This window comes from Enhydra lutris, unplaced genomic scaffold (genome assembly GCF_002288905.1).
Source record: "Enhydra lutris kenyoni isolate GAN:26980312 unplaced genomic scaffold, ASM228890v2 scaffoldscaffold62, whole genome shotgun sequence".
Lineage (NCBI taxonomy): Eukaryota > Metazoa > Chordata > Mammalia > Carnivora > Mustelidae > Enhydra > Enhydra lutris.
Window position 1 is genome coordinate 3,806,980 of NW_019154146.1, and position 25,513 is coordinate 3,832,492.

The following is a 25,513-nucleotide window of genomic DNA, read 5'->3' on the forward strand; positions in this document are numbered from 1 at the left end:
GATCTCATGGTGGTTTTGATTTGCATTTCCCTGATGCCCAGTGATGTGGAGCACGTTCTCATGTGTCTGTTGGCCATCTGGATGTCCACGTGGATGGAACTAGAGGGTATTATGCTGGGCGAAATAAGTCAGTCAGAGAAAGACAGTTATCATATGATCTCCCTGATATGAGGAAGTTGAGAGGCAACGTGTGGGTTTGGGGGGTAAGAAAGGAATAAATGAAACAAGATGGGATCGGGAGGGAGACAAACCATAAGAGACTCTTAATCTCACAAAACAAATGAGGGTTGCCAGGGGGAGGGGTGTAGGGACAGGGTGGTTGGGTTATGGACATTGGGGAAGGCATGTGCTATAGTGAGTGCTGTGAAGTGTGTAAACCTGGCGATTCACAGACCTGTACCCCTGGGGCTAATAATACATTATATGTTAATAAAGAAGAATTAAAAAAAAGAAAAAAAAAAAAAACTGCCCCGTAAGATTTAAATCGCAAGCTGACTGCGTGCCCTCGGCCAACCGTGCAACACAGTGGTTGGAAACAGAATGGGCTCGTCTTATTTTGGTATTTCTTAGTAAGTACACCTCCCATAAGTTAAAAAGTAGGAGGGAAAATGAGTTGCCAGATAAAACTCTTAGAAGTAAATCGGGTGCAGAGCAAAGGTACGCCCCCCAGAGCTGCGGGGTGCAGGCCCCGCACCCCGGCTGTGCAGCGGCTGTGCAGTGGCTGTGCAGCGGGCCGCGGGGAGATTTTCACAGTCTTCCAGCCTTTGGAGGTTATTTTTTCTTTAATATGCACGTAAAGAAACCGGAGCTTCTCCTCTGTAATGTTAGGCGGTATCACTGCGTTCTTCCATTTGGAATCCTTGGTCTGGGGGGTGGGGGTGTCCTGTGCGTGCCCCTCCCCCCCCTCACTCCCCTCACTTCAGGCTATCCCTGAATTGTCAGGACTACTTAGCGATTTTCCTGCCTCTTCTGTTGGCGACTAACCCCCACCTCAGCATCACCACCCTCCAGCCCTGCCAGGCCTGGGAACCACCCTGCCTACATTCCCCGCACTGTGTGTTTCTTCTGCTGCTATGATAGACGAACGCAGATTCAGTGACTTAAAGCAAACCAAAGTTATCGCCGTTCTGTAGGGCAGGGGTCTGGGTTCGCTCTGCTGGGCCCTGTTAGAGTGCCGGCTGGGTACCTTCCTTTCTCAAGGCTCTGGGGCAGACTCTCCTCCAGGATCCCTCAGTGGCTGGCAGGACCCACTTCCTTGCAGGTGTAGGACAGAGCTCCTGTCCTTGCTGGCTGTCAGATCCTGGACGCCTCTCCCTAGTCCCTGTATGTAGGTCCTCCATCCAGAGCCCCCAACGGCCATGGAACCCTCCTCTCCCAGGGCATCTCTCTGACTCCCGCTCGGCCCCTTCTCCCTTCTGAGCGCAGCCAGAGAAGGTTCTCCGCTGTGAGGAACCCATGTGATCAGATTGGGTCCATCCAGGTAATTCTGGAAAATCTCTTCATTCTAAGGTCATAATTGTGATGAAATCTGCAAAGTCCCTTCATCAGGAACATAGAATTGGGTGGACCCATTAATCTGCTTTCCACGTCCAACCCATCTAAGATAAGTACTGTCAAGTGTGTTTTTCCCTTCTCACTCTAGCACTGGAGATGTGTGCTAGACATGACAGCAGTGTGATACAGAGTAGAATTTGACCTTATTATTTAACATTCTAAAATAGGAGCCTGGGTGGCTCACTTGGTTAAGCAACTGCCTTTGGCTCAGGTCATGATCCCAGGATCCTGGGATCAAGTCCTGAATCCAGCTCCTTGCTCAGCAGGGAGTCTGCTTCTCCCTCTCCCACTCCTACTCTCCTTGCTGTGTGCTCCTGCTCTCTCTCTGTCAAATAAATAAGTAAATAAATAAATACAATCTTTAAAAAATACTAATTTTAAAATTTTAAAAATATGATTTCTTGGGGTGCCTGGGTGGCTCAGTGGGTTAAAGCCTCTGCCTTCGGCTCAGGTCATGATCCCAGGGTCCTGGGATTGAGCCCCACATCAGGCTCTCTGCTCACAGGGAGCCTGCTTCCCTTCCTCTCTCTCTGCCTGCCTCTCTGCCTACTTGTGAACTCTCTCTGTCAAATAATTAAATAAAATCTTTAAAAAAATATGATTTCTTTTCCACATTTACTCATGAAGCAACCTAGTTACTCTTGGTCTTTTTCTGAAGATGCCAATGTTAATAAAACAGTTTCTTCCCTTGAGAAAAAGTAGAAATCACAGTGGAAGGATATTACAGGAGGTAGCCAGTATAAAGCCAACCACAGAGTTCTGGAAAGAGAGCTTACAATCTTGAGAAGAGTTTTAAATATCCTACAGGTGATTAAAATGGGGGAGAGCCGAAAAGCCAGAAGAAGGGGTTCTGCACATACAGAAGGGGCCCCATGTGTATTCTTCAAGGAATTCAAACATCCAGCCTGGCCTGCCTGGTTCTCCAAGGTCCCGGGGCTCTCCTCTGGCCATATGTGCCCCATAGGGCAAGGAGTCTGTGGGGCCAGGATTGGCCTGCTCTTTTCTCTCAATTCTTGCCTCTAACACATACTAAGAATGTTGCTAACTTAAGTCTGGAGGTGAGGGAGACAGTCCAAGAAGATGTTTATCTTCTATGGGATTCCAAGTTTCCCCAAGACCACAAAACACAGGGAAGTGACTTGTAATAATTTTGACATTAAAGACCTACTGCTTCATCTTGGAAAAGATGAAACACCAGTAACTATGCCTTGTGTTTAAAAATTTCAAATGCTAATGTTTGAAATATTTATTAACTTCAACCTAATCCAAAAAATGTATTACTATGTCTTATCAATATCTATTCAACATTGGTTTTACTTAAAACAAATTTGTTTCCAGATTATTTGGTAAAGAAGCACATTTTCCAATGAATTATTTCAACCTTTTCTGTTCTTTTTCTGTCAGACTGAGATAGGAGAATATGCAAATAACAAACAATGTTTTCAGATAGAAAAAAAAAATGAAAATATTTATGCCAGTATGGGAGTCCTGGTACATATTGTAAGAATTTGGGAAAGAGAAATGGAATCCAGAATCTCTAAATCTAGTGAAGCAAGTCTTGTTTTAATCTAAAGAAAAAAATTCTAAGTAGGAAAATGATTTTGCTCATTTTCTGGGGTTTTCAAATCCTTTTCAGAAATAAAATAAACAACTGAGCTGCCTCCTTCTCCCACTTTCCAAAGAGAATTGGAGTAACACGCATGATGGTGGATTTTAGGTGTCACCTCAGCTAGGGCACGGTGCCCATTTCATTCTGGATATTTCTGTTAAGGATGTTTGTTGGATAAAAAAATTAACATTTTTATCAGTAGACTTTGAGTCATGCAGATTGCTCTCTGAAATGTGGGTGGGCCTCATCTAATCTGTTGAAAGCCTTAGTAGAATCAAGTCTGACCTCCCCAGAGCAAGAGGGAATTCTCTAGCAGAAAGCCTTGGGCATGAAGTGGGTATCCCACAGGCTGAACGACCCTGCAGATTCTGGACTTGCCAGAGGGCATAACCAAGAGAGCCAATTCCTTATGACAAATCTCTTTATATATTCTCTCTCTCCTATTGGTTCTGTCCTCTGGAGAAGCCCAACAAATACAACGTGTCTTCTTTAATGTTTATGCTTTTGATTAATTATAATGATTAACTGTCTTCAAAAATGGTTCTTTTAATATTTTAACATCTTATAGGTGGTTTCTTTGAAGTAAGAAGCTGATCAATAGGGATAAATTCTTAAGAATCCTACTGCTGGAAGTATTTGCCCTAATATCTGACCACATAGATGGGAAAGGTTGGTTTGTCTCTTCATGGGACAATGCAAGGGGAGACTGTGCTCTGGGTTCGTCAGCATCCTGAGATGGGTAGAACTCAGAGATGGCTCAAGTTTCCCTGACCTCTGGTGTTGTACTTGGCAATCCTTAAGACGTTGAACATGAAGAGAGAGTGCTCGGTGATTGCACTATGTCCCACAGTACCAGTGACCTCAAGATAAGAAACCTGCTGGGTGGGCCTGACCTAATCACATGGAGCTGGCCATGGAGGAGGTGTCAGAGGTCTGGGGCATGAGAAGTATGAGAAGGGGACTCAGGGATGAGGGGATGTGTGTGTTCAGGTATGAGGGCAGCCACTGGGAGCTTAGAGTGACCCCCACCAACAGCCAGGAAGTGGGGACATCTGTCCTACGATCCCAAGGAGTTGGATTCTGTCAATAACAGGAATGAGCCTGGAAGCCGGTTTTCTCCTAAAGCTTCCAAGACCTCAACCAGGCCCACATTTTGGTGTCTGTGTTGTAGTATCTTGAATTGAGAACCCAACCCCTTCATGTTGGAGTTTGGACCTACAGAGCAGTGATCTAATACGTGAGTTTGAGGCTACTAAGTTTGTGATAATTTGTTACATAATAATAGAAATGATTCTACTTCTTCATATTCTCTGGGCCTTTCTTTTCTTAGGTGAAAACAGAGGAAACCACGTATCCTGATTTATTATCATTACTTCAGACATGGATTGGTCAGGGAAATGGATTTGGATGTGGCGTGGGTTCCAGAAAGTCCTCCCCTGTGTTGGTCAGGCCCTTGTGGAATGAGAGAGATGATCTAGCAGTTCGGTTAAAATGTTTTATTCAGGAATCAGTTCTGCCACTAGTTAGGTGTCTGGACATGAGTGGGTCCCAGAACTCCTTCTCAGCTTCCTTTTTACAAAATGGGGACAAAACCAGTTACAGATGGAATCCTTGTAAGGACCAGAGAGCGTGAGTAATGCGTGGTCTGTGGGAGTTCAGAATGGGCCCTTGAGGCCTCTGGTGGGCCTGCTTTACCACTCTGCTGCCAGTGCCCTTCCCAGCTCAGGTAACATGCTGGGGACAGAGGATCTGCTTACTTGTTACTCCAGGGTTCTCTGGGAAGGTGCTGCTGTGGGCTAGCTGCTCTGTGATCCTCAGAGTGCGTGGCCAAAAAGAAATCTCCTTTCCCCATGCTGAAGTCTGGGCCAATCCATGTTTTACCAGAAGCATTTCAGAAGGTGTCCCCTGTCCTAGAATTCTTTCTTAAAAATATTTACCATTTATGGAGTGTCTGTTTCAGGCCATGGGCCACTCTGCCAAATGTGATTCCATTTAGCTGCCAATCAATCCTTTCGAGTAGGATGATTATCCTGATCTTGCAGAGGGAGAAACTATGATTCAGAGAGATTATGTAAGCTTTTTGAGATCATGTGGTCAGGAAACTGACTCAAAAATTCAAGTTTTACAGTTTCATGTCCTGGACCATGTGCCCACAGAGACCCTACCACTGGGACATATGAGAAGCAGGGCCCTTTGTGGAAGGAGCTGGGGTCTTCATCAACTCCTTATCTTCCTGCAAGTGGGGATGGGAGGAGAAGGGGTGCCTGGCTCAGCAGTCACTGAAGGGTTTGATCAGGGACTCTGAGTCATTTCAATACAGAGAGAAAGAAAAACACCCGTCTTTATTTCCAAGGGGTGAATGTCTCTAAGCGCCATCATTAGGAATTATAATTACACTGTTAAACTTTCCTTTTGGAACTTTTGCTACTATGGTAAGAGACCCTGTGTTGAACCAAAAGTCCCTTCCTCCTTCTTCCTGGCTTTGAAGGGCCCTGGACTGACTGACTTCCTTCCTTCTTTCCTCCCACCCTCTTGCCCTCTCTCCCTGCCTCCCTTCCAGATTTTATTTTTAAGTAATCTCCCCACCCAACATGGGGTTCGAAACTACAACCCCAAGATCAAGAGTTGCATGCTCTATGAACTGAGCAGGCCAGCCAGGCATCCCTGCAGGTCACTGGGCTTTCTGATCAGAGCTGTGTATCCTGTGTATCCAGCAGCTCCCCGTTTGCTGCTAGGCCTGGCTTTTGTGTTGTTTTCTGTCTGTGTCTGTCGGTTCCTCCTCTGGGAATGGGATATGCAGGCTCAGCAAATGCACACAGCTGTTTTGTTGTCTTATTGTGGAACTAATATTTAATAATCTTATTATCTCTTCTGACCAGTTTACATGAGATGGAAGCACTGTGGGGTGCAAGGTGATAGGCCTTTATGCAATCTAACAAAACTTTTGAACAAACTTCAGAAAGACCACAGAGATGACATCTATCTCTACACCTCTGGGCACTTGAATTCCAATAAGCTCTACAGGCCTCCTGAGACAATCCTCTATCACTGGCCCAATGCCAACAGACCAAAAGGGGAAAAAGTCTTCAAAGTAGAGAAACCATCTGATAAGAAGATTGCAAAGATGAAAGATGCTTTGGCTTATTTTACCATCAATACAGCTCTGAGTCCAAAAGATGTCCAGACCACACCACTATTCAGGTATTTGGACCCTCTGGAGCCTATTTCCCGCACTTCAGAAGAGGACTTCATTCCAAGGAAGGCTCCAGGAAAAGAGGCTTCTGCAGAACTGTGGAGGAGAGAAGAACTGAGATTGCCAGAGATGAAGGTTCTCAAATACAGAACAGTGGAGTCCAGCCGTCAGTGTGTGATGTCTCCCCCACCCAAGGATAAGTACCAGTACATCAGCTCCTACCTATCTGGTGTTACAAAGACAGACAAGTACAGAAAGTTCCTGTGCTTCCAAAAAGAAGTTCTTGCAAAGCAAGATCTCATGAAGCACGATTTCACTGGGAGAAAGGCAGCAATATGCCATGAAAAGAAGTTGGAACAGGTGAGGAGGATGATTCTGCTGTACTGCGGTCACATTCCTGTAGTTCCTAGCATCTAAATGTCATGGGTGGAGACCTGCATTCAGGCACCTCCTTTACATTTCCAGATAGAAAAGAGTTTACCTAGCAGTTGCTGAGAACATCTGACACGAGGTAGATGATAACAGAGAGAAGTAAAGAAAGGCTAAGTCTGGAAATGGGTCAGTTGGAGGCGACTTCATAAGCAGGGCATCAGATACTGCCTGGCAGCTGTGGTATACAATGTTCATGGATAGCAGACTCTGAGGAAAGGTTTGCCTAACTCACTATGGAAGCATGTGCAGGGAGAGTGAGGTGGGAGTAGATGGTTAGGTAACGTAGGTACAGTCTTCCCAGAGTCACCCATGTCTGTGGAACAGGGTTAGCATGATGGGAGGAGCTTTGGTGAACTCCCTGGGGGCTGTGAGTCAGCCACAGGGACCACGGATGTGATGCAAGGGTGAAAATGCAGGAAGGGAAGAAATAGCAGCATAGCTGAGAAATAATCAAACCTGATGAGGGTTTTGGCTGAGAGGACTAATGGAAAGAGGAAGACCCTGGGGACGTTGTGGATGCAGTGTCCTCGAGTACAGCATGTAAGGGAGTGAATTAAAAAAAATGTAGATCAATGCCTTTGACAACCATGAAGTCAGACCTTCTCAGCACTGCTCAGAGGGAATCAGACGCCCCTTGGTTTGCTACCTGGCTCTGCCCAGACCCAACTCTGGGGTGGTGGGAGCTGGGCTCTCTGATAGAAGGCCCCGTGGAAGTTCTTATTCCTCCACCTGAGAAGTTATTTGGAAAGGAAAATGAAGACATCCTGAAATGACGGGTTCTATTTTTGTACCAGGAACTCCAGAAAGTGTGCATATGTGAACCTCAGCAGTTCAACAGACTGCACATCTTTGGAGAAGTCTTTGAAGATATTTGCAATAGTTCTTTGATATTTGGTGACATCTTGAAAGAAGTCAAGGTAATAAAAAATGTTTTTTTCCCACATAACCACTGAGAGCCACACATGATGTTCTGCACACAGAGTCTCAATTCTCCCAGAAATTCTGTCAAGTATTATGGCCTCCATCCTACAGATGATGAAAATCACTCACAGACTCAAAGTAATGTGCATATAGCCACATCAATTACAAGTAGGCCATGGGAGTAAATAACCAGCTAGCTCAATCCTCAAGCCCATACCCACCCCCCCACTAAAATCTCCCAATTATTTATAGGTTTTTCTAAATTGCACATATGTAACATTTAAATTTTTATAAGTATGCATAATTATTTCATATACATTCTTATGGAATTTTGCTGTGATTTCATGATGAAAGTGACCTTTATACCAAAACTGAGTTGAAAAGAGGTTGCTTCCAGATCTTGTGTGCATGTGTGTGTGTGTATTTATTTATTTATTATGTTCAGTTACTCACTGTACAGTACATCATTAGTTTTTGAAGTTTTGAAGTAGGGTTCAGTGATTCATTAGTTAGGTATAACACCCAGTGAAGGGAGAGGAATCAGAGAGGGAGACAAACCATGAGAGACTATGGACCCTGCGAAACAAACTGAGGGTTTCAGAGAGGAAAGAGGTGGGGATAGGGGGTAAAAGAGTGATGGGTATTATGGAGATTGCTTCCAGATCTTGCTATTGCCTAAGTCCTGAAGACAAGGAATGCTTAAGAGCAGCCATACAGTAGCCTGTTCTCCAGAGAATGTCCCCATCCCTAGGGAGCTTCTCTCTCTAGTCCCTGTATGTAGGTCCTCCATCCCAGAGCCCCCAACGGCCATGGAACTCAGTGAGTCCTGGCAGGTGGGAAGGACTCACTGAGCCTCTGTATGGCAGGAGATCACATGTTGTATGTGTGTCAAGGTATTTTAGGAAGCTATTCTGAGGTGATCAACAGTTCACGCTCAAATGTGCTTCGAAGTTGGTGAGATTTTATGCACTTCATTGTGTGTTCTGTGGGTTATATACTGAAGGAACATTTTGTAGTTTTTAAAATGATCTAAACTGACACCCTTAACTTCCGTATTATTTGTCCCTGCGAAGAAACTTACACTGTGATGATATAACACATTTTCAATGGATTTTTTTTTTTTTTTGGTACAGGATGAATATGAGCTCTACATGGCAATCCTTCTGCAGTCCCAGGCCTCGTCCCAGGACAAGGTAACAGCCCATCCTCCAGGTGTCTGAATAGAGACTACTCCATTTCTTCCCATTTCACGAGTAGGAGAAAGTATTCTGAATCCAAGAAGCCCCATTTGTGTCTCTACAGGCTGAAGGACACCATGGGTAAAGAATTTACCTCCTGCCCACGGGAGAGTGAGTGGTGGGATGGTAGGGGGCATACACAGCTCCTGGGTTTTGCCAATGTCTTTGGCCACCCATCGTCAGTGACCTCTCTGGCTCCTCCTTTCCGTAACCCAGTCCTCACCGGGCTGTTTCCCTAGGCATTGTCCCTCTCTTTTCTCCCTCTTGCCCTGCTTATGAGCTACATGTGCACACCCCTGCATTGCTGACCCCCAGCTCTGTGTATGTCACCCAGATATTTCCTGGGGGTTCTAGGTTATACTTGTTTCTAGTTTCCTGCTGGACATTAACACTTAGGTGTCCAGAGTGAGCAGATTACAGACCTAAAAATAAGGAGATTTTCCAGAATTACCTGGATGGGCCCAATCTGATCACATGGGTCCCTCAAAGCAGAGAACCTTCTCTGGCTGCACTCAGAAGGGAGAAGTGGCTGAGCGGGAGTCAGAGAGATTCCCTGGGAGAGGAGGGTTCCATGGTCACTGGGGGCTCTGGGATGGAGGACCTACATACAGGGACTAGGGAGAGGCATCCAGGAGCTGACAGCCAGCAAGGACAGGAGCTCAGTCCTACAACCTCAAGGAAGTGGGTCCTGCCAGCCACTGAGGGATCCTGGAGGAGAGTCTGCCCCAGAGCCTTGAGAAAGGAAGGTACCCAGCCAGCACCCTGATTTCAGCCCAGGGAGACCCTAGCAGGGCCCAGCAGAGCAAACCCAGACTCCTGCCTACAGAATGGCAGTGATAGGTTTATGTTAAGCCACAAAATTTATGGTAATTTGTTATGACAATGATATAAAATTTAGAAGATGTTCCATAAATATCTCAAAATAGAGTTTCCAACACCTTTTTTACGCTGTCCTTCATTGAACTTTAGCTACTGGAGTAGCTAAGTAGTAGTAGTCCTCATCTCACCAGTGCCACTCGGTGGCCTGGATTACACGCCTTCCCTGCATGTCCCCCATGAGGCAGCTGTGCGCGGCTGAGTAATGTCCTCCAAGACATCGTGTCCGCTTGGCAACTGTGAGTGTGATCTTCCTGGGAAATAGGGTCTGTGCAAATGTAATCAAGTGGGGATGAAGTCGTTGTGTGGGGGTGTTCCTAATCCAGTGACAGGCATCCTGATGAGAAAAGAGGAATTTGGACCCAGACACAGAAGCGGGAGGCAGAGTTGGGGGTGGGGCGTATGCTGACGTGCTGACAGTTCCCAAACCACTGAAGTAAACATGTAGAAACAGTTTGGGAACTGTCAAGAATTACCAGGGAGCAGGTGCATTTGGTACCTGTAGGGAAAGCATGAAGAAGGCACTGTGATGGCTAGCCACAGGGGTCCCCCTCCCCCAGCTCACAAGCCCGGGGACTCCCTCCAGGCTCGCGTTTACACGTGTGAAAGTTCCGGTAAAAAGAACAGACTGCAGGAGTAACTTTCTCAGTCTTGAAAATAAAGAGTGACACTGCTAAAACTACTCTTGACTTCTTGAATTCAATAAAGTTTAAACATCCTATCTTATAAAATGGGAAGTATAGTTTCTTTGTATCTGAGAAAACTCACAGCATTACAAGGCCAATTCTGATTTACTTCTTAACTCTTTTCCTCTGAAGTTATTTTATTTTTTATTTTAATTCCAGTTAGCTAACATACAGTGTAATCTTCATTTCAGGCGTACTAGATAGTGATTCGTCATTTCCATACACCACGAGGTGGTCCTCAGGACACATGTGCTCCTTAATCCCCATCCCCTATGTCTCCCATCTCCCCACCCCTGTCCTTCTGGGAACCATCAGTTCTCTGTAGTTAAGAGTCTGTTTCTTGGCTTATCACTGTCTTTTGCCCCCTTTGCTTTTTTGTTTTGTTTCTTAAATTCCACATGTGAGTGAGATCATATGGTATTTGTCTTTCTCTGGCTGATTTTTTCCCCTCAGCATTATACTTTCTAGCTCCATCCATGTAGGTGCAAATGTCAAGGTTTCATTCTTTTTCATGGCTGAGTAATACTCCATTGTATATCCATACACCACATCTTCTTTATCCATTTGTAAGTCTATGGACACTTGGGCTACTTCTATAATTTAGCTGTTGTAAACAATGCTGCTGTAAACATTGGGGTGTATGTCTCTCTTTACATTAGTGTTTTGTATTCTTTGGGTAAATACCCAGTACCTCAATTACTGGATTGTAGTGTAGCTCTATTTTTAACCTTTCGCAGAATGTCTGAACTATTTCCCAGCCTGGCTGCACCAGTTGACATTTCCACCAACAGTGTATCAGCATTCCCCTTTCTCCACAAATCCACCAATGTCTTGTTTCTTGTGTTGTTGACTTTAGTCATTCTGATAGGTGTGAGGTGATATCTCATTATAGTTTTTATTTTGCATTTCCCTGATGGTGAGTAGTGCGGACCATCTTTTCATGTCTCTTGGCCATCTATCTGGATGTCTTCTTTGGAGAAATGTCATTCATTTCTTCTGCCCATTAAAAAAATATTTATTTATTTTAGAGAGAGAGAGTGCATGATCAGAAGGGGCAGAGGGAGAGAGAGAATCTTGAGGAGACTCCATGCTGAGTGCAGAGCCCAATGTGGGCCTCAATCCCACAACTTTGAGATCACGACCTGAGCTGAAACCAAGAGTCAGATCCCTAACTGACTTCCCCACCCAGGCACTCCCTCTCTGCCCATTTTGAATGGGATTATTTGGTTTTTTGAGTGTTGAGTGTTGAGTTGAGTTTCGATTCTTGATTATAAGTTCTTTACATATTTTGGATACCAACCCCTCGTTCGATATGTCATTTGCAAGTATCTTCTCCTATTCCATAGGTTGTCTTTATTTTTGCTGATTGTTTCCTTCACTGTACAGAAGCTTTATTTTGATATAGTGCCAATAGTTTATTTTTGCTTTTATTTCCCTTGCCTCAGGAAACAGATCTAGGAGAATGTTGCTAAGGCCAATGTCAGAGACCTTACTGCCTATGCTCTCTTCTAGGACTTTTATGACTTCAGGTCTCATATTAAGGTCTTTAATCCATTTTTTCTAAAGATTTTATTTATTTATTTGATATATATAGAGAGAGAGCTTGAAAGGGAACACAAGTCGGGGGAGCACGAGAGGGAGAAGCAGGTTATCCACTGAGCAGGGAGCCCAACATGGGGATCCATCCCAGGACCCTGGGATCATGACCCGTGTCAAAGGAAAACGCTTAACCAACTGAGCCACCCAGGCGCCCTTCTTTAATCCATTTTGAGCTTATTTTTGTATATGGTGTAAGAAAGTGTTCCAGTTTCCTTTTTTCTCAATGTAGTTGTCCAGTTTTCCCAACAGTGTTTATTGAAGAGATTATCCTTTTCCTATTGGCTATTCTTTCCTGCTTTGTCAAAGATTAATCAACCATATAATTGTGGGTTCATTTCTGGGCTTTCTGTTGTTCTATTGAGCTATGTGTCTATTTTAGTGCCAATACTAGACTGTTTAGATTACTACAGCTTTGTAATATAACTTGAAATCTGGAATTGTGATACCTCCAGCTTTGCTTTTCTTTTTCAAGATTGATTCAACAATTGGGTTTTTTGTGATTTCATATAAATTTGAGGATTTTAAAAATTCTAGTTCTGTGGAAAATGCTGTTGGTATTTTGGTAGGGTTTGTATTAAATCTGTAGATTGCTTTGGGTAGTATTGACATTTAAACAATATTTCATATTCCAATCCATGAGCATGGAACCTCTTTCCATTTCTTTGTGTCCTTTTCAATTTCTTTCATCAATATTTTAGTTTTCAGAGTACAGGTCTTTTACCTCTTTGGTTAGGTTTATTCTAGGTGTCTTATTATTTTTGGTGCAATTGTAAATGCACTTGTCTTCTTAGTTTTTCTGCTGCTTCATCATTAGCATATAGAAATACAACAGATTTCTGCACATCGATTTTGTATCTTGCAACTTTATAGAATTCCTTTATCTGTTCTAGTAGATTTTTGGTGATCTTTAGGGTTTTCTTTATAGAGTATCATGGCATCTACAAGTAGTGAGAGTCTTACTTCTCCAGTTTGGATACCTTTTATTTATTTATTTATTTATTTATTTCGTTGTTTCATTGTTGTGGCTAGGAATTCTAGTTCTAGTTTGAATAAAAGTGGTGAGAGTAGACATCCTTGTCTTGTTACTGACATTAGAGGGGAAACTCTCAGTTTTTCCCCGATGAGTATGATGTTTGGTATATACATATTTATATATGGCCTTCATTATGTTGAGGTTTGTTTTCTATAAACCTACTTGAGGGCTTTTATCATGAATGGATGTTACACTTTGTCAAATGCTTTTTTCCTGCATCTATTGAAATAATCTCATGGTTTTTACCCTTTTATTGATATGATGTATCACACTGATTTGCAAAAATTGAACTACACTTGCATATTGGGAATAAATCCCTCTTGATTGTGGAGAATGATTTTTAAAATGTATTGTTGGATTTGGTTTGCTAGCATTTTGTTGAGGATTTTTTAAAAAAGATTTTATTTATTTATTTGTCAGAGAGAGAGGGAGAGAAATGAGTGGGGTTGGGGGAGGAGCAGAGGGAGAAGCAGGCTCCCAGTTGAGCAAGGTGTCGCATGTGGGACTCTATCCTAGGACCTTGGGATCATGACCTGAGCTGAAGGCAGACACTTAACCAGTTAAGCCACTAGGTGTCCCTGTTGAGTATTTTTACATTTATGTTCATCAACCATACTGGCCTGTAGGGTTTTTTGTTTGTTTGTTTTGTTTTGTTTTTGGTGGTGTCTTTATCTTCTTTGGGTATCAGGGTAATGTTGGCCTCATAGAATGAATTTGGAAGTTTTCCCCCTTCTTCCATTTTTTTGTAATGGTTTGAGAAATAGTATCAACTCTTCTTGAAAAGTTTGGTAGAATTCAGCTATGAAGCCAACTGATCTTGGATTTTGGTTTGTTGAGGGTTTTTTGATTACTGATTCAATCTCCTTTCCGCATATAGTCTATTCACTTTTTCTATTTCTTCCTGCTTCAGCTTCAGTAGGTTATATGTTTCTAGGAATTTATCCATTTCTTTTAGGTTGTCTGATCTGTTGGCATATAGTTTTTCACAATATTCTCTTGTAATTGTTTGTATTTCTGTGATATTGGTGGTTCTTCCTCCTCCTTCATTTGTAATTTTACTTACTTACTTACTTATTTATTTTTACAGATTTATTTATTTGTTTTGAGAGAGAGAGGGAGAAAGAGAATCTTGAGCAGATTCACCTGAGCACAGAGCCCGACATGAGGCTCAATCTCACAACTCTGAGATCATGACCTGAGCCAAACTCAAGAGCTGGAGGCTTAAAAAAAAAATAAAATAAAGAAAAGAAAAGAGAAAAGCAAAGGAAAAGGGGGCACCTTGGTGGCTCGGTTGAGTGTCTATCTTTGGCTCAGGTCATGATCTGGGTGTCCTGGGATCAAATCACACATTGGGCTCCCTGTTCTTTAGGCTGTCTGCTTCTCCCTCTGTCCATCTCCCCCAACTTGTTCTCTTAATCTCTCTCTCACTCTTTCTCAAATAAATGGGTAAAATCTTTAAAAAAAAAATAGAATTGGAGGCTTAACCAACAGAGACACCCAGGCATCCTATATAGTTTTATTTAACAATTTTTGTTAGTTTTTTTTTTTTTCAAAGAACCAGCTCCTGATTTCATTGATTTGTTCTACACTTTCTTTCTTCCTTCCTTCCTTCCTTCCTTTCTTTCTTTTTCTATATCATTTATTTCTGATCTAATCTTTATTATTTCTTTCCTTCCTTCTATTTTTTGGTTTTGTTTATTGCTCTTTTTCTAGCTCCTTTAGGTATAAGGTTAGGTTGTTTATTTGAGATATTTTTGCCTTTTGTGGTAGGCCTGTATTGCTATAAACTTCCCCCTTAGAAGAGCTTTTGCTGCCTCCCAGAGGTTTTGGACCATGTGTTTTCATTTTCATTTGTTCCCATGTACTTTTGGATTTCTTCTTTGATTTCTTGGTTAACCTATTAATCGTTTAGTAGCATGTTATTTAACATCCTTTTATTTGTTGTCTTTCCAGATTTTTTTCTTGTGTTTGATTTCTAGTTTCAGTGCATTGTGATCAGAAAAGCTGCTTAGTATGACTTTGATCTCTTTGAACTGTTGATACTTGTTCTGTGGCCCAATATGTGATCTATTCTGGAGAATGTTCCATGTACACCTGAAAAGAATGTGTATTTTGAAATTCAGGGTAGAATGTTAAAATATATATCTCTTAAATCTACCTGGACCAATGTGTCACTCAATGCCATTGTTTTCTTGCTGATTGTCTGATTGAATGATCTCTCCATTGATGTAAGTGGAGTGTTAAAGTCCCCTACTATTATTGTATTACTATCAATTAATTACCTTATGTTTGTTATTAACTGCTTTATGTATTTGCATGCTCCCATGTTGGGTGCATAAATATTTACAATTGTTATATCTTCTTATTAGATTACCCCTTTTGTTACTATATATGGTCCTTCTTTGTCTCTTGTTCCAGTCTTTGTTTTAAAATCTATATTGTCTGGGGTACCTGGCTGGCTCAGTCAGTTGAGCAGCTGCCTTTGGGTCAGGTCCTGATCCCAGGGTGTTGGGATCAAGCCCCACATTGGGCTCCCTGCTAGAATGGGAGCCTGCTTCTCCTCTCCCTGCCACTCTGCCTACTTGTACTCTCTATCTCTCTGTCAAATAAATAAATAAAATCTTAAAAAAATATATATATGTATATGTTGTCTGATGTAAGCATTGCTATTCCAACTTTATTTTGATACTCATTTGCATGATAAATATTCCTCTGTCCCCTCCCTTTCAATCTGCAGGTGTCTTTAGGTCTGAAATGAGTCTCCTGTAGGCAGCATATAGATGGGTCTTGTTTTTTATCCATTCTGTCATCCTATGTCTTTTGCTTGGAGTATTTAGTCTGCTTACATTAAAAGTGATTATTGATAGATATGTATATATTGCTATTTTGTTACTTATTTTGTCTTTGTTTCTGAGGTTTTTTTCCTGATCCTTTCTTCTTTCATAATTTGTTGGTTTTCTTAGTGATACATTTGGATTTTGTTGTTCTTTGTATATCTATTACTGGTTTTTGATTTGTGGTTACCATTAGGTTTGCATATAACATCTACATATAGCAGTCTATATTAAGTTGATTATTGTTTAAGTTTGAACACATTCTTTAGTCCTCTCCTTCCCACATTTTAGGTATATGGTGTCATAATCTACATCCTTTTATTTTGTGAATTCCTTGACTGACTTTTTATATAAATATTTGTTTGTAATGCTTTTGTGTTTCCTACCTTTGGTACTGTCACTTTTGGTCTTTTCTTTACACTCAAAGTGTCCCTTTTAATATTTCTTGTAGGGCTGGTTTAGTGGTCATGAACTCCTTTAGTTTTTATTTGTTTGGGAAACTCTTTATCTCTCCTTCTATTCTGAATTTTAGCCTTGCTGAATAAGTATTCTTGGCTACAGATTTTCCCCATTCAGCACTTTGAATATTTCATGCCACCCTTTTCTGGCTTGCAAAGTTTCTACAGAAAAATCCACTAATAGCCTTGTAGGGTTTCCCCTATATGTAACTGTCTACATATGTCTTGATGCTTTAAATTTTTTTTCCTTATCACTACATTTTACCCACTTAATTACAATATGTCTTGGTGTGGATCTCCTTTAAAAAATTTTTTTTAATATTTTATTTATTTATTTGACAGGCAGAGATCACAAGTAGGGGGAGAGGCAGGCAGAGAAAGAGAGAGAGGAGGAAGCAGGCTTCCTGCTGAGCAGAGAGCCTGATGTGGGGCTCGATCCCAGGACCCTGGGATCATGACCTGAGCTGAAGGCAGAGGCTTTAACCCAATGAGCCACCCAGGTGCCCCTCCTTTTTAAAATTTAAAAAAATTTTTCTTAAAAATTTTATTTTTGTTGGGTGTTCTCTGTGCCTAATGGATCTGAATGTCTCTTTCCCTCTCCAGATTAGGGAAATTTTCAGCTATTTCTTCAAAGAAATTTTCTGTCCCCTTTTCTCTCTCTTGCTTCTGGGATCCCTATAATATGAATGTTATTATGTTTGATGGAGTCACTGAGTTCCCTAAGTCTATTCTCGTTTTGCATAAGTCTTTTTACTCTCTTTCGTTCAGCTTGATTACTTTCCTTCACTCTGTCTTCTATTCTTTTCTCAAGTCCAGTGAATATCTTTATGATCATTACTTTAAATACTCCTTCAGGCATGTTACTTACATCTGTATCTTAGATCTCTGACTGTGGCCTTATCCTGTTCTTTCAATCTGGGACAAACTCTTCTCATTCTGTCTTCTCTTTTGTCTTCTCATTTTGTCTATTCCTGTTTCTCTGTGTTAGAAAAGTCAGCTACATCTCCCTGTTCTTGAGGTTAATAGCCTTATGAAGAAGAGTCCTATAGTGCCCTGTCATGTACTGTGCCCTATTCCACAGGGTCTGGCACTTCAGGGAGTGTCTCCAATGTGTGCTGCATGCCCTCTGCTGCTTTTTCCTGGCCACTTCATCCTTTTAGGCCAGTTGTCTGCTGAGGCTCTCTTTGCCTATTGTGGGCAGTGTTTTGTCCCTTGCCTGAACGTGGTGCACTTTAACTAAGTATATTCTGCTTTTGAAATGAGACTTGTCACCACTACCATTAGCACTGAGGCCCTGGAAAACTCCCAGATTGGGAGATGTGGTGTTGACAGGGGTTTAGGCGATTCTTCTGGGGGAGGAGATCCACTGTACTGGACCATGGCAGACGTGGCTGGGATAGTGGGTTCCACTGACGTATGGGGGACTGGGGCAGAGCTTGGAATAAGCAAGTTAGGTAGAGAGTGTCCAAGTGGCACTGGTTCCTGAAGGTGGCCCTGTGCTTATGTAAAAGAAATGGTCCTTGTCAGTTCCCTTGTTCCCAGAGGGGTCTCTCTGTGAACACGTCCTCTCTGGGACACACTCCAAGACGAGCAAATAACCTCCCCACTATGTGCTCCAGGCACTCTTTGGATTGCTGTTCCCATGCTGTATCTCTTCAGGCTGCTTGCCCTGCCTTGTCTCCTGGAGTAGCCCCAGTGATCTTGGAGCTCTCCCTGAACCAGGCACACTGACCTTTAAAACTCTAGGCTTTAAGCCCCACTAGTTGCAAGAATTCATGAAATTCAGCCTCTCTTGCTTTTCCAAGCCAATTGGTATGGGGATTTGTGTTCCCCGTGTGGGCTACCCTATGTGCTAGTCTGTCTCTCACCCTTCTTTGAGACTGTAGCACTCTCCTCATTACATTGGCCACCCCCATTTCTCTCCCAAACAAAGTCTCCACACTTCCTGCCTTCCTTGATGTGGGCTTTTGTCTACCTTTAGTTGTGGAGTTTATTCTGCCAGTCTTCAGCTCGATTTCTGGGGGGTATTTAGGGATTTGATAGTTAGCTAGTTGTATCTGAGGGATGAAGTGAGCCTGGTGTCCTCCTACTTCATTGCCATCTTCCCCATCTCTGATTTACTCCTTAATTCAAACTTGAATGTATGCAGAGTTTTCTTTGTTTTGAGATTTTCATGCTGCAGAAAAATAAGCTTTTGTTTGACAGGAATAAACAAAGCCTCCAGTTGGGGGGTCTACCATATTCCTTGGTTTTTGAGGTTGAGTCTGAAAGGAGCATACAGGCCTTTATCCCAATCAAATATCAGCATGAAAATTCCCTGGCCAACAGGGTATCAGATCCCTCTTTCTGTTTCTGGAAATGTGGCAACCTATCACTTAATTAAGCAGAGATCTTTGTTTCTCCACATTTGAGTTCAGCATTGCTTTATATCCATGTAGAATAATCAAATTAAATGGTTTCTCACCAATTTAGAAATAATGCTGGTGCTCATGATAAGATACTTGGAACAATTTATTTAGCATTTCTTTTTCCCGCACAAACCCACAGTGAACTCCTACCACTTTTTAACTTTCTTAAGAAAATAAAATCTTAAAAAACAATATTTTACCCAGATCTTTACATGACTAGTTCTCCTTCCTCCAATATTTTCTCCTCCCTTTCATCCTATTTGCCTATTTTACCTCGAATTTCTATTTGACACAGGATATCTTGAATACAATTAATAACAAAAAAGGAAAATGTTCACCTTTCCTGTGTGTATCTTACTCATTATGACCTTGTAATTCCTAGACTGGAATAATGCTGGCTAATGCCAAGGGGCTGGAGAAGAGATCAGTGAAGACTGCAGATGTCACCCAGGCCAAGGAGGAACTGAGGGTGATGGTGGCAGCCACCAAAGCAGCCATGGAGCATAATGACAAGTAAGAGTTAACAGTCTGATTTGACTTATGTTGGGATTATATTATTTTATAATATTTTAAAACCATGTGACAAGCATATATATTTACCTTTTTTTTTCTGCACTGTTGGGGAAGGCACTTTGCCTGTAGTAATACCCTGTCATCTGGCCTCTTTCACAAGCCATTACATGTGTTACTAGGAAATTCAACCAAATCTGGTGTTTGTATGGGAAGGAGAGGGTGGTTTGGGATGGTCTCTGAAGGCATCTTATCTTTGTATAAGATGGGGATTTGTCACCTGCTTTGTATAGGCAGGTGACACTGCTGCAAAGTCAAGATACCTTTCATGAATGATCTTATTATGTTTTTAACTTTAAAAAAATCTTTTAAATTTTCTGTGTAGTCTTTCAGATGAAATCACAATTGGATAGGGCATATATTTTATAGAGGATTTAAAGAAGATTGAAGCAGAGCCAACACACCCAAAATATCATTAAGAAAACAAAATAAGAAACAAAAACCCAAAAGACACAACCATGCTTTCAGTATAAGTAGAAGACAAAAAGCCACCAAACTTCAAAATACTTGTAATTAGAAAAATACACATCAAATGCCAGTGAATCATTATCTACTCTCTTTCTGCAAACCTTGGTGAGAGCAAGGGAAGCGGGGGAAGAGAGAAGAATGGAGCTGGTTGAAAGCCTATCATGTTCTAAAATTAGTGCCAGAGAGAGAGAGAGAGAGAGAGAGAGACAGAGGAAGAAGCGGGAGGGGAACAGAGAGAGTGGGGAGAGAGAAAGAGGGAGAAGGGGGAAGTCCTGAGAGAGGGGGAGGGATGGAGAAGGTGAAGGAGAGGTGGAAAGGGGAGAGAAGGTATAGGAAGGGAGAGAGAGAAGGGTGGAAGAGGTTGGGGGGAGGGAGGGAGGGAGAGAGAGCAGCTTTCCTAAATAATACCACAGAGTTTACTGGTCTATCAGAGCACTGACTTAGATGGAAAGGACTTTGAAGTGAGCATAGAAGCAAGGAACACTACTGAAATGATAATGATATGGTGGGAAGAGCTTTAAAAGGAAGTGATCAGCATTCTTTAGAACTGTGCATTGAAGAGAAAAAGAAGCAAGGAAGGGGAGTTTAGAATCCCATAAAAGAAAAAATTGAAGGGCACATGACCCTTTCACTACTGTTCTTTCTTTCCTCAAAAAAAAAAAAAAAAGTTGTCCAGTAAAAAATCAAAATAAAACGCCCTAAAATAGGAACAAAAGCATACTTTGCTATTCTGACAAAAATGTGTTCTCTTGAATTAGGAACCTCACACACTCCCCAAACTGCTATCCCTACCCACAAAAATGCAGAGGTGCAAATGATCCCTGTCTGCACAAGCAACTGTATTTCTTGATAAAATGAGGACCCAGACAATTTAGCTGATGAAAACCCTTACCATCCAACAACAACAAAAGTTGGAGAAGAAAACTGTACCACAGCACACCAAACTTAGTGAAATAATCTTAAAAGAACATTTCTAGCTGTGAAAATGACCTTGAGTTAGAAATGTAAACACTAAGCACAGCAATAAAAAAGAAGACATGAAGCACGATTTGACCACTGAGGAAAGATTGTTGAAAAAGTGAAAATTATGTCAGATATCCAGACAAAATTATGACACACCCAGGGAGAGATAGTCTTTTGTGACCAACAAAAAACAAGCCAGAGAATGATGAGATAACAAAAGAAATAAAAAGAGAGAGGAAAAACGGAAAACTGGTTAAAATGGAACACAGGCAAAGAAGATCCAATTTACATATAACTGAAGTTTCATAAGAAAAAGAAAAAGCAACGGAATAGAACATAGTATTTAAAGCTATAATGTGTTTAACACTTCTGGAAACTAAATGCATACTGACAAGGCTGTTACCATTCTTATTAATTCATTTGATCTCAAATTCTTAAAATTAAGAGTCAGAATACTTTTCTGTTTCTTTTCATCTCTGATAAAATGAGCTAATATCTGTGAAGCTATTTAATCATTAGGCCCCTATATATTGGAAGCATCAACTCATTTGTGGTGCTGATGTTTTTAACCAAATCACAGGATTTCTCTGTATAAGAGATATGTAGATACATATTAGACTCCCTTCTCCCGCCCTGCAATGTATTAGACATTAGACAGTTGATTTAGTTTTTGTTTTGTTTTGTTTTGTTCTGGGACAGGATACAAAGAGATTACATATGTTTTCATTTCCTTCTTTTAAAATGTCTTTTATTTTATTTTTAGTGTAAAAGTAGTGGGATTTGTGAATTGTATCTGTGGGAGGAAATCACTAGGGCCAGGGAACAGGCAGTGTGCATTCTAGCTGCGGTCATGTGCCTTCACTGTCCCTTATCTCTTGTCCATCTCAGCGTGTAAATTCTAGTTTCTTTGCCTCCTTGCTTTGTAGAATTTCCAGTAACAAAATAATATCGATAAACACTATAGGAAATCATTTGTTTTATATTAACCAGCTTTTTCAACTAGTGGTTTACACAATCTGCATAAGAAAGTATTCTTTTGTTTATTTAATTTGACTGACTGAGGCTTTCATTTTATATAGGGTTTCAAAGGACCTTTTTTGATAGAAACTGAGATCACTTTTTGTTTCTCAAATTTTTTAAAGATTTTATTTATTTGATAGACAGAGATCACAAGTAGGCAGAGAGACAGGCAGAGAGAGAGAGGGAAGCAGGGTCCCTGCCAAGCAAAGAGCCCGATGTGGGGCTCGATCCTAGAACTCTGGGATCATGACCTGAGCCGAAGGCAGAGGCTTTAACCCACTGAGCCACCCAGGTGCCCCTGTTTCTCAATTTTTAAGAAAGACTTGTGGCTGGCATTTGTTGCTAGGACTGCAAAAATAAGACTACACATTTTTTTCTGTTATATCATAAAATCTTTTTATTTTATTTAATCAATTTGTTTATGTATTATTTTTTATTTTGTTAGTGTAACAGTATTCATTATTTTTTGCACCACACCCAGTGCTCCATGCAATACGTGCCCTCTACAATACCCACCACCTGGATCCCCCAAAATCCCACCCCCTGCCCCTTCAAAACCCTCAGATTGTTTTTCAGAGTCCATAGTCTCTCATGGTTCACCTCCCCTTCCAATTTCCCTCAACTCCCTTCTCCTCTCCTTCTCCCCTTGTCCTCCATGCTATTTGTTATGCTCCACAAATAAGTGAAACCATATGATAATTGACTTTCTCTGCTTGACTTATTTCACTCAGCATAATCTCTTCCAGTCTTGTCCATGTTGCTACAAAAGTTGGGTATTCATCCTTTCTGATGGAGGCATCATACTCCATAATGTATATGGACCACATCTTCCTTATCCATTCGTCTGTTGAAGGGCATCTTGGTTCTTTCCACAGTTTGGCGACCATGGCCATTGCTGCTATAAACATTGAGGTAGAGATGGCCCTTCTTTTCACCACATCTGTATCTTTGGGGTAAATACCCAGTAGTGCAATGGCAGGGTCATAGGGAAGCTCTATTTTTAATTTCTTGAGGAATCTCCACACTGTTCTCCAAAGTGGCTGCACCAACTTGCATTCCCACCAACAGTGTAAGAGAGTTCCCCTTTCTCCACATCCTCTCTAACACATGTTGTTTCCTGTCTTGCTAATTTTGGCCATTCTAACTGGTGTAAGGTGGTATCTCAATGTGGTTTTAATTTGAATCTCCCTGATGGCTAGTGATGATGAACATTTTTTCATGTGTCTGATAGCCATTTGTATGTCTTCATTGGAGAAGTGTCTGTTCATGTCTTCTGCCCATTTTTTGATATGATTATCTGTTTTGTGTGTGTTGAGTTTGAGGAGTTCTTTATAGATCCTGGATACCAATCTTTTGTCTGTAGTGTCATTTGCAAATATCTTCTCCCATTCTGTGGGTTGCCTCTTTGTTTTGTTGACTGTTTCCTTTGCTGTGCAGAAGCTTTTGATCTTGATGAAGTCCCAAAAGTTCATCTTCGCTTTTGTTTCCTTTGCCTTTGGAAACATATCTTGAAAGAAGTTGCTGTGGCTGATATCGAAGAGGTTACTGCCTATGTTCTCCTCTAGGATTCTGATGGATTCCTATCTCACGTTGAGATCTTTTATCCATCTTGAGTTTATCTTTGTGTACAGTGTAAGAGAATGGTCGAGTTTCATTCTTCTGCATATAGCTGCCCAGTTTTCCCAGCACCATTTATTGAAGAGACTGTCTTTTTTCCACTGTATATTTTTTCCTGTTTTGTCGAAGATTAATTGACCATAGAGTTGAGGGTCCATATCTGGGCTCTCCACTCTGTTCCACTGGTCTATGTGTCTGTTTTTATGCCAGTACCATGCTGTCTTGGTGATCATGGCTTTGTAGTAAAGCTTGAAATCAGGTAACGTGATGTCCCCAGTTTTATTTTTGTTTTTCAACATTTCCTTAGCGATTCGGTGTCTCTTCTGATTCCATACAAATTTTAGGATTATTTGCTCTAGCTCTTTGAAAAATACCCGGTAATTTATTTAATAGAAAATGCTGGGAGAAAGAGGTAAAAATGTTAATAAGAGCTGTTCTTGGGTGGTACATTGATCTATAGTTTTTTAAAATAAATTGCATAAATTTTATGTAAAAAAAAAAGAAAAGAAAGACTTATGGCATAAAATAGATAAGGAAGAAAGGTTCTGATGTTTTACTGCTTTTTTTTTTTTTAATCACCAAACCTGTAGACTCAGAAGCGAACTCGAGAGGGAGCAAACACTGCTGCAATCTGCTAAGGAAAAATCAGGCAAGTAGTTGTGGGACGTTTCCTTCTGACCTCTGCGTAAAGAATCTTCATGTCCTCGTCTGTGACTGTCTGCAATTTAGGGCTGCCTGCTATTATTCGTTTGAAGCAGTTTTTCTTTTTTTTTTCAGAGAGCTTATTAAATTTTATTCATGTACTTTTTCCCATCAAGTTCTTTAGAAATCCAGCAAGTTCTCATTTAATCTGAAGAGGTTAAATAAAGTACTTTAAAGGTGCAGGAGACTGTTCATCTCTGTAATCGGTCCTGTCAGGTGTGGAGATTATGACTGCTGTAGCTGGTGCTCTGCGCACCTTCGGTTTTTTAGTTTCTCTGGACATGGACACCACATCCTTCTTCTCTAGGATCTTTGTGGTTTTTAGTGGAATAACGAGTTTAGTCAAGACCTCCTATAGAAAGAATTATGTCAAGTTTTGACCAAGACATGTGGAATAGATCCTAAGAAATTGAGCAAGTGATATACATATGGGAACAGTTCCCATGAGGGAGTGCTGAAGGACTAATCGTACCCTACAGAAAGGGTCTTGACATAATGACAGGCTTTGGAGGGGGCTGTGGACACAACTCAGCACCCTACATGGGACTGAACCACAGCACACGGGGCTGTGGCCTCTTGTGGTTGCCAGGGTAACAACAATGAAGACAGTCCATTCTGGATTCCAGAACCTGTGCATCTCTTTTCCCGGCTCAAAGAAATCAGTGTTCACAAACAATATGTTTCCCAGGCTGTCCCAGTTTGTGATGTCCTCTGTCTTACAGACACGTTCTGTGTTGGGTTCAGCCCCGCTCCCATGGTGTGCTGGGCTGGACTCATCTCCCTGGCAGGCCATGGGGCAGGTGGATCACCCAGACCGCCAGCTTCGTTATCACAATTCCATTAGTCTCAGCTGCCTGCCTGTTAGTTCAGGATAATGATGGTACTTCCCTCTCAGGTGCGCTGTGAGGATTAAATAAATGCAAGTATCCATGGGAAGTAGGACCAGGGAGCTTGGCTCAGGGGAGTGGTCCTGCCCATTCCTCCCCTTCCTCATGGCTGCTTGTGAGGAAGACTACACAGTTGATGAGGATCTAATTACATCTATGAATCCTTATGCATTAGATAAATATTAAAATTATTTTAAAATTAGATACACAGTTAAGAATATGATTAAGTAACCAAAATACACTCTATACTATTAATGCAATGATTCAGCCAAATGCCATTTTTCTTCCAAGTTTGTTAAATACTAACTCATGCTGGAATCACTTTCCACCCACCTCAGCAACTTCTGGGGTATACTTACAGACTAACCTGTTTTAAGTTCTTAGCAGAACTTGGCCTCAAATCCCTCTTCTTACTGGGATCTTTTGTTTCCTTCTGTTACTTCTT

General features: G+C 41.5%; 1 protein-coding gene across 1 annotated transcript in view; it reads left to right on the plus strand.

The window, feature by feature from the left end:
- The window catches only part of LOC111158663 (chromosome unknown C6orf118 homolog), a 39,953-nt gene that overhangs the window by 7,459 nt on the left and 6,981 nt on the right, over positions 1–25,513 (plus strand). The window contains exons 4-8 of the mRNA XM_022520856.1: positions 6,043–6,716; positions 7,583–7,705; positions 8,843–8,902; positions 19,224–19,354; positions 24,070–24,128. Of these exons, the coding sequence (XP_022376564.1) occupies positions 6,043–6,716; positions 7,583–7,705; positions 8,843–8,902; positions 19,224–19,354; positions 24,070–24,128 (1,047 nt within the window). The remainder of the gene's footprint in view (positions 1–6,042; positions 6,717–7,582; positions 7,706–8,842; positions 8,903–19,223; positions 19,355–24,069; positions 24,129–25,513) is intronic.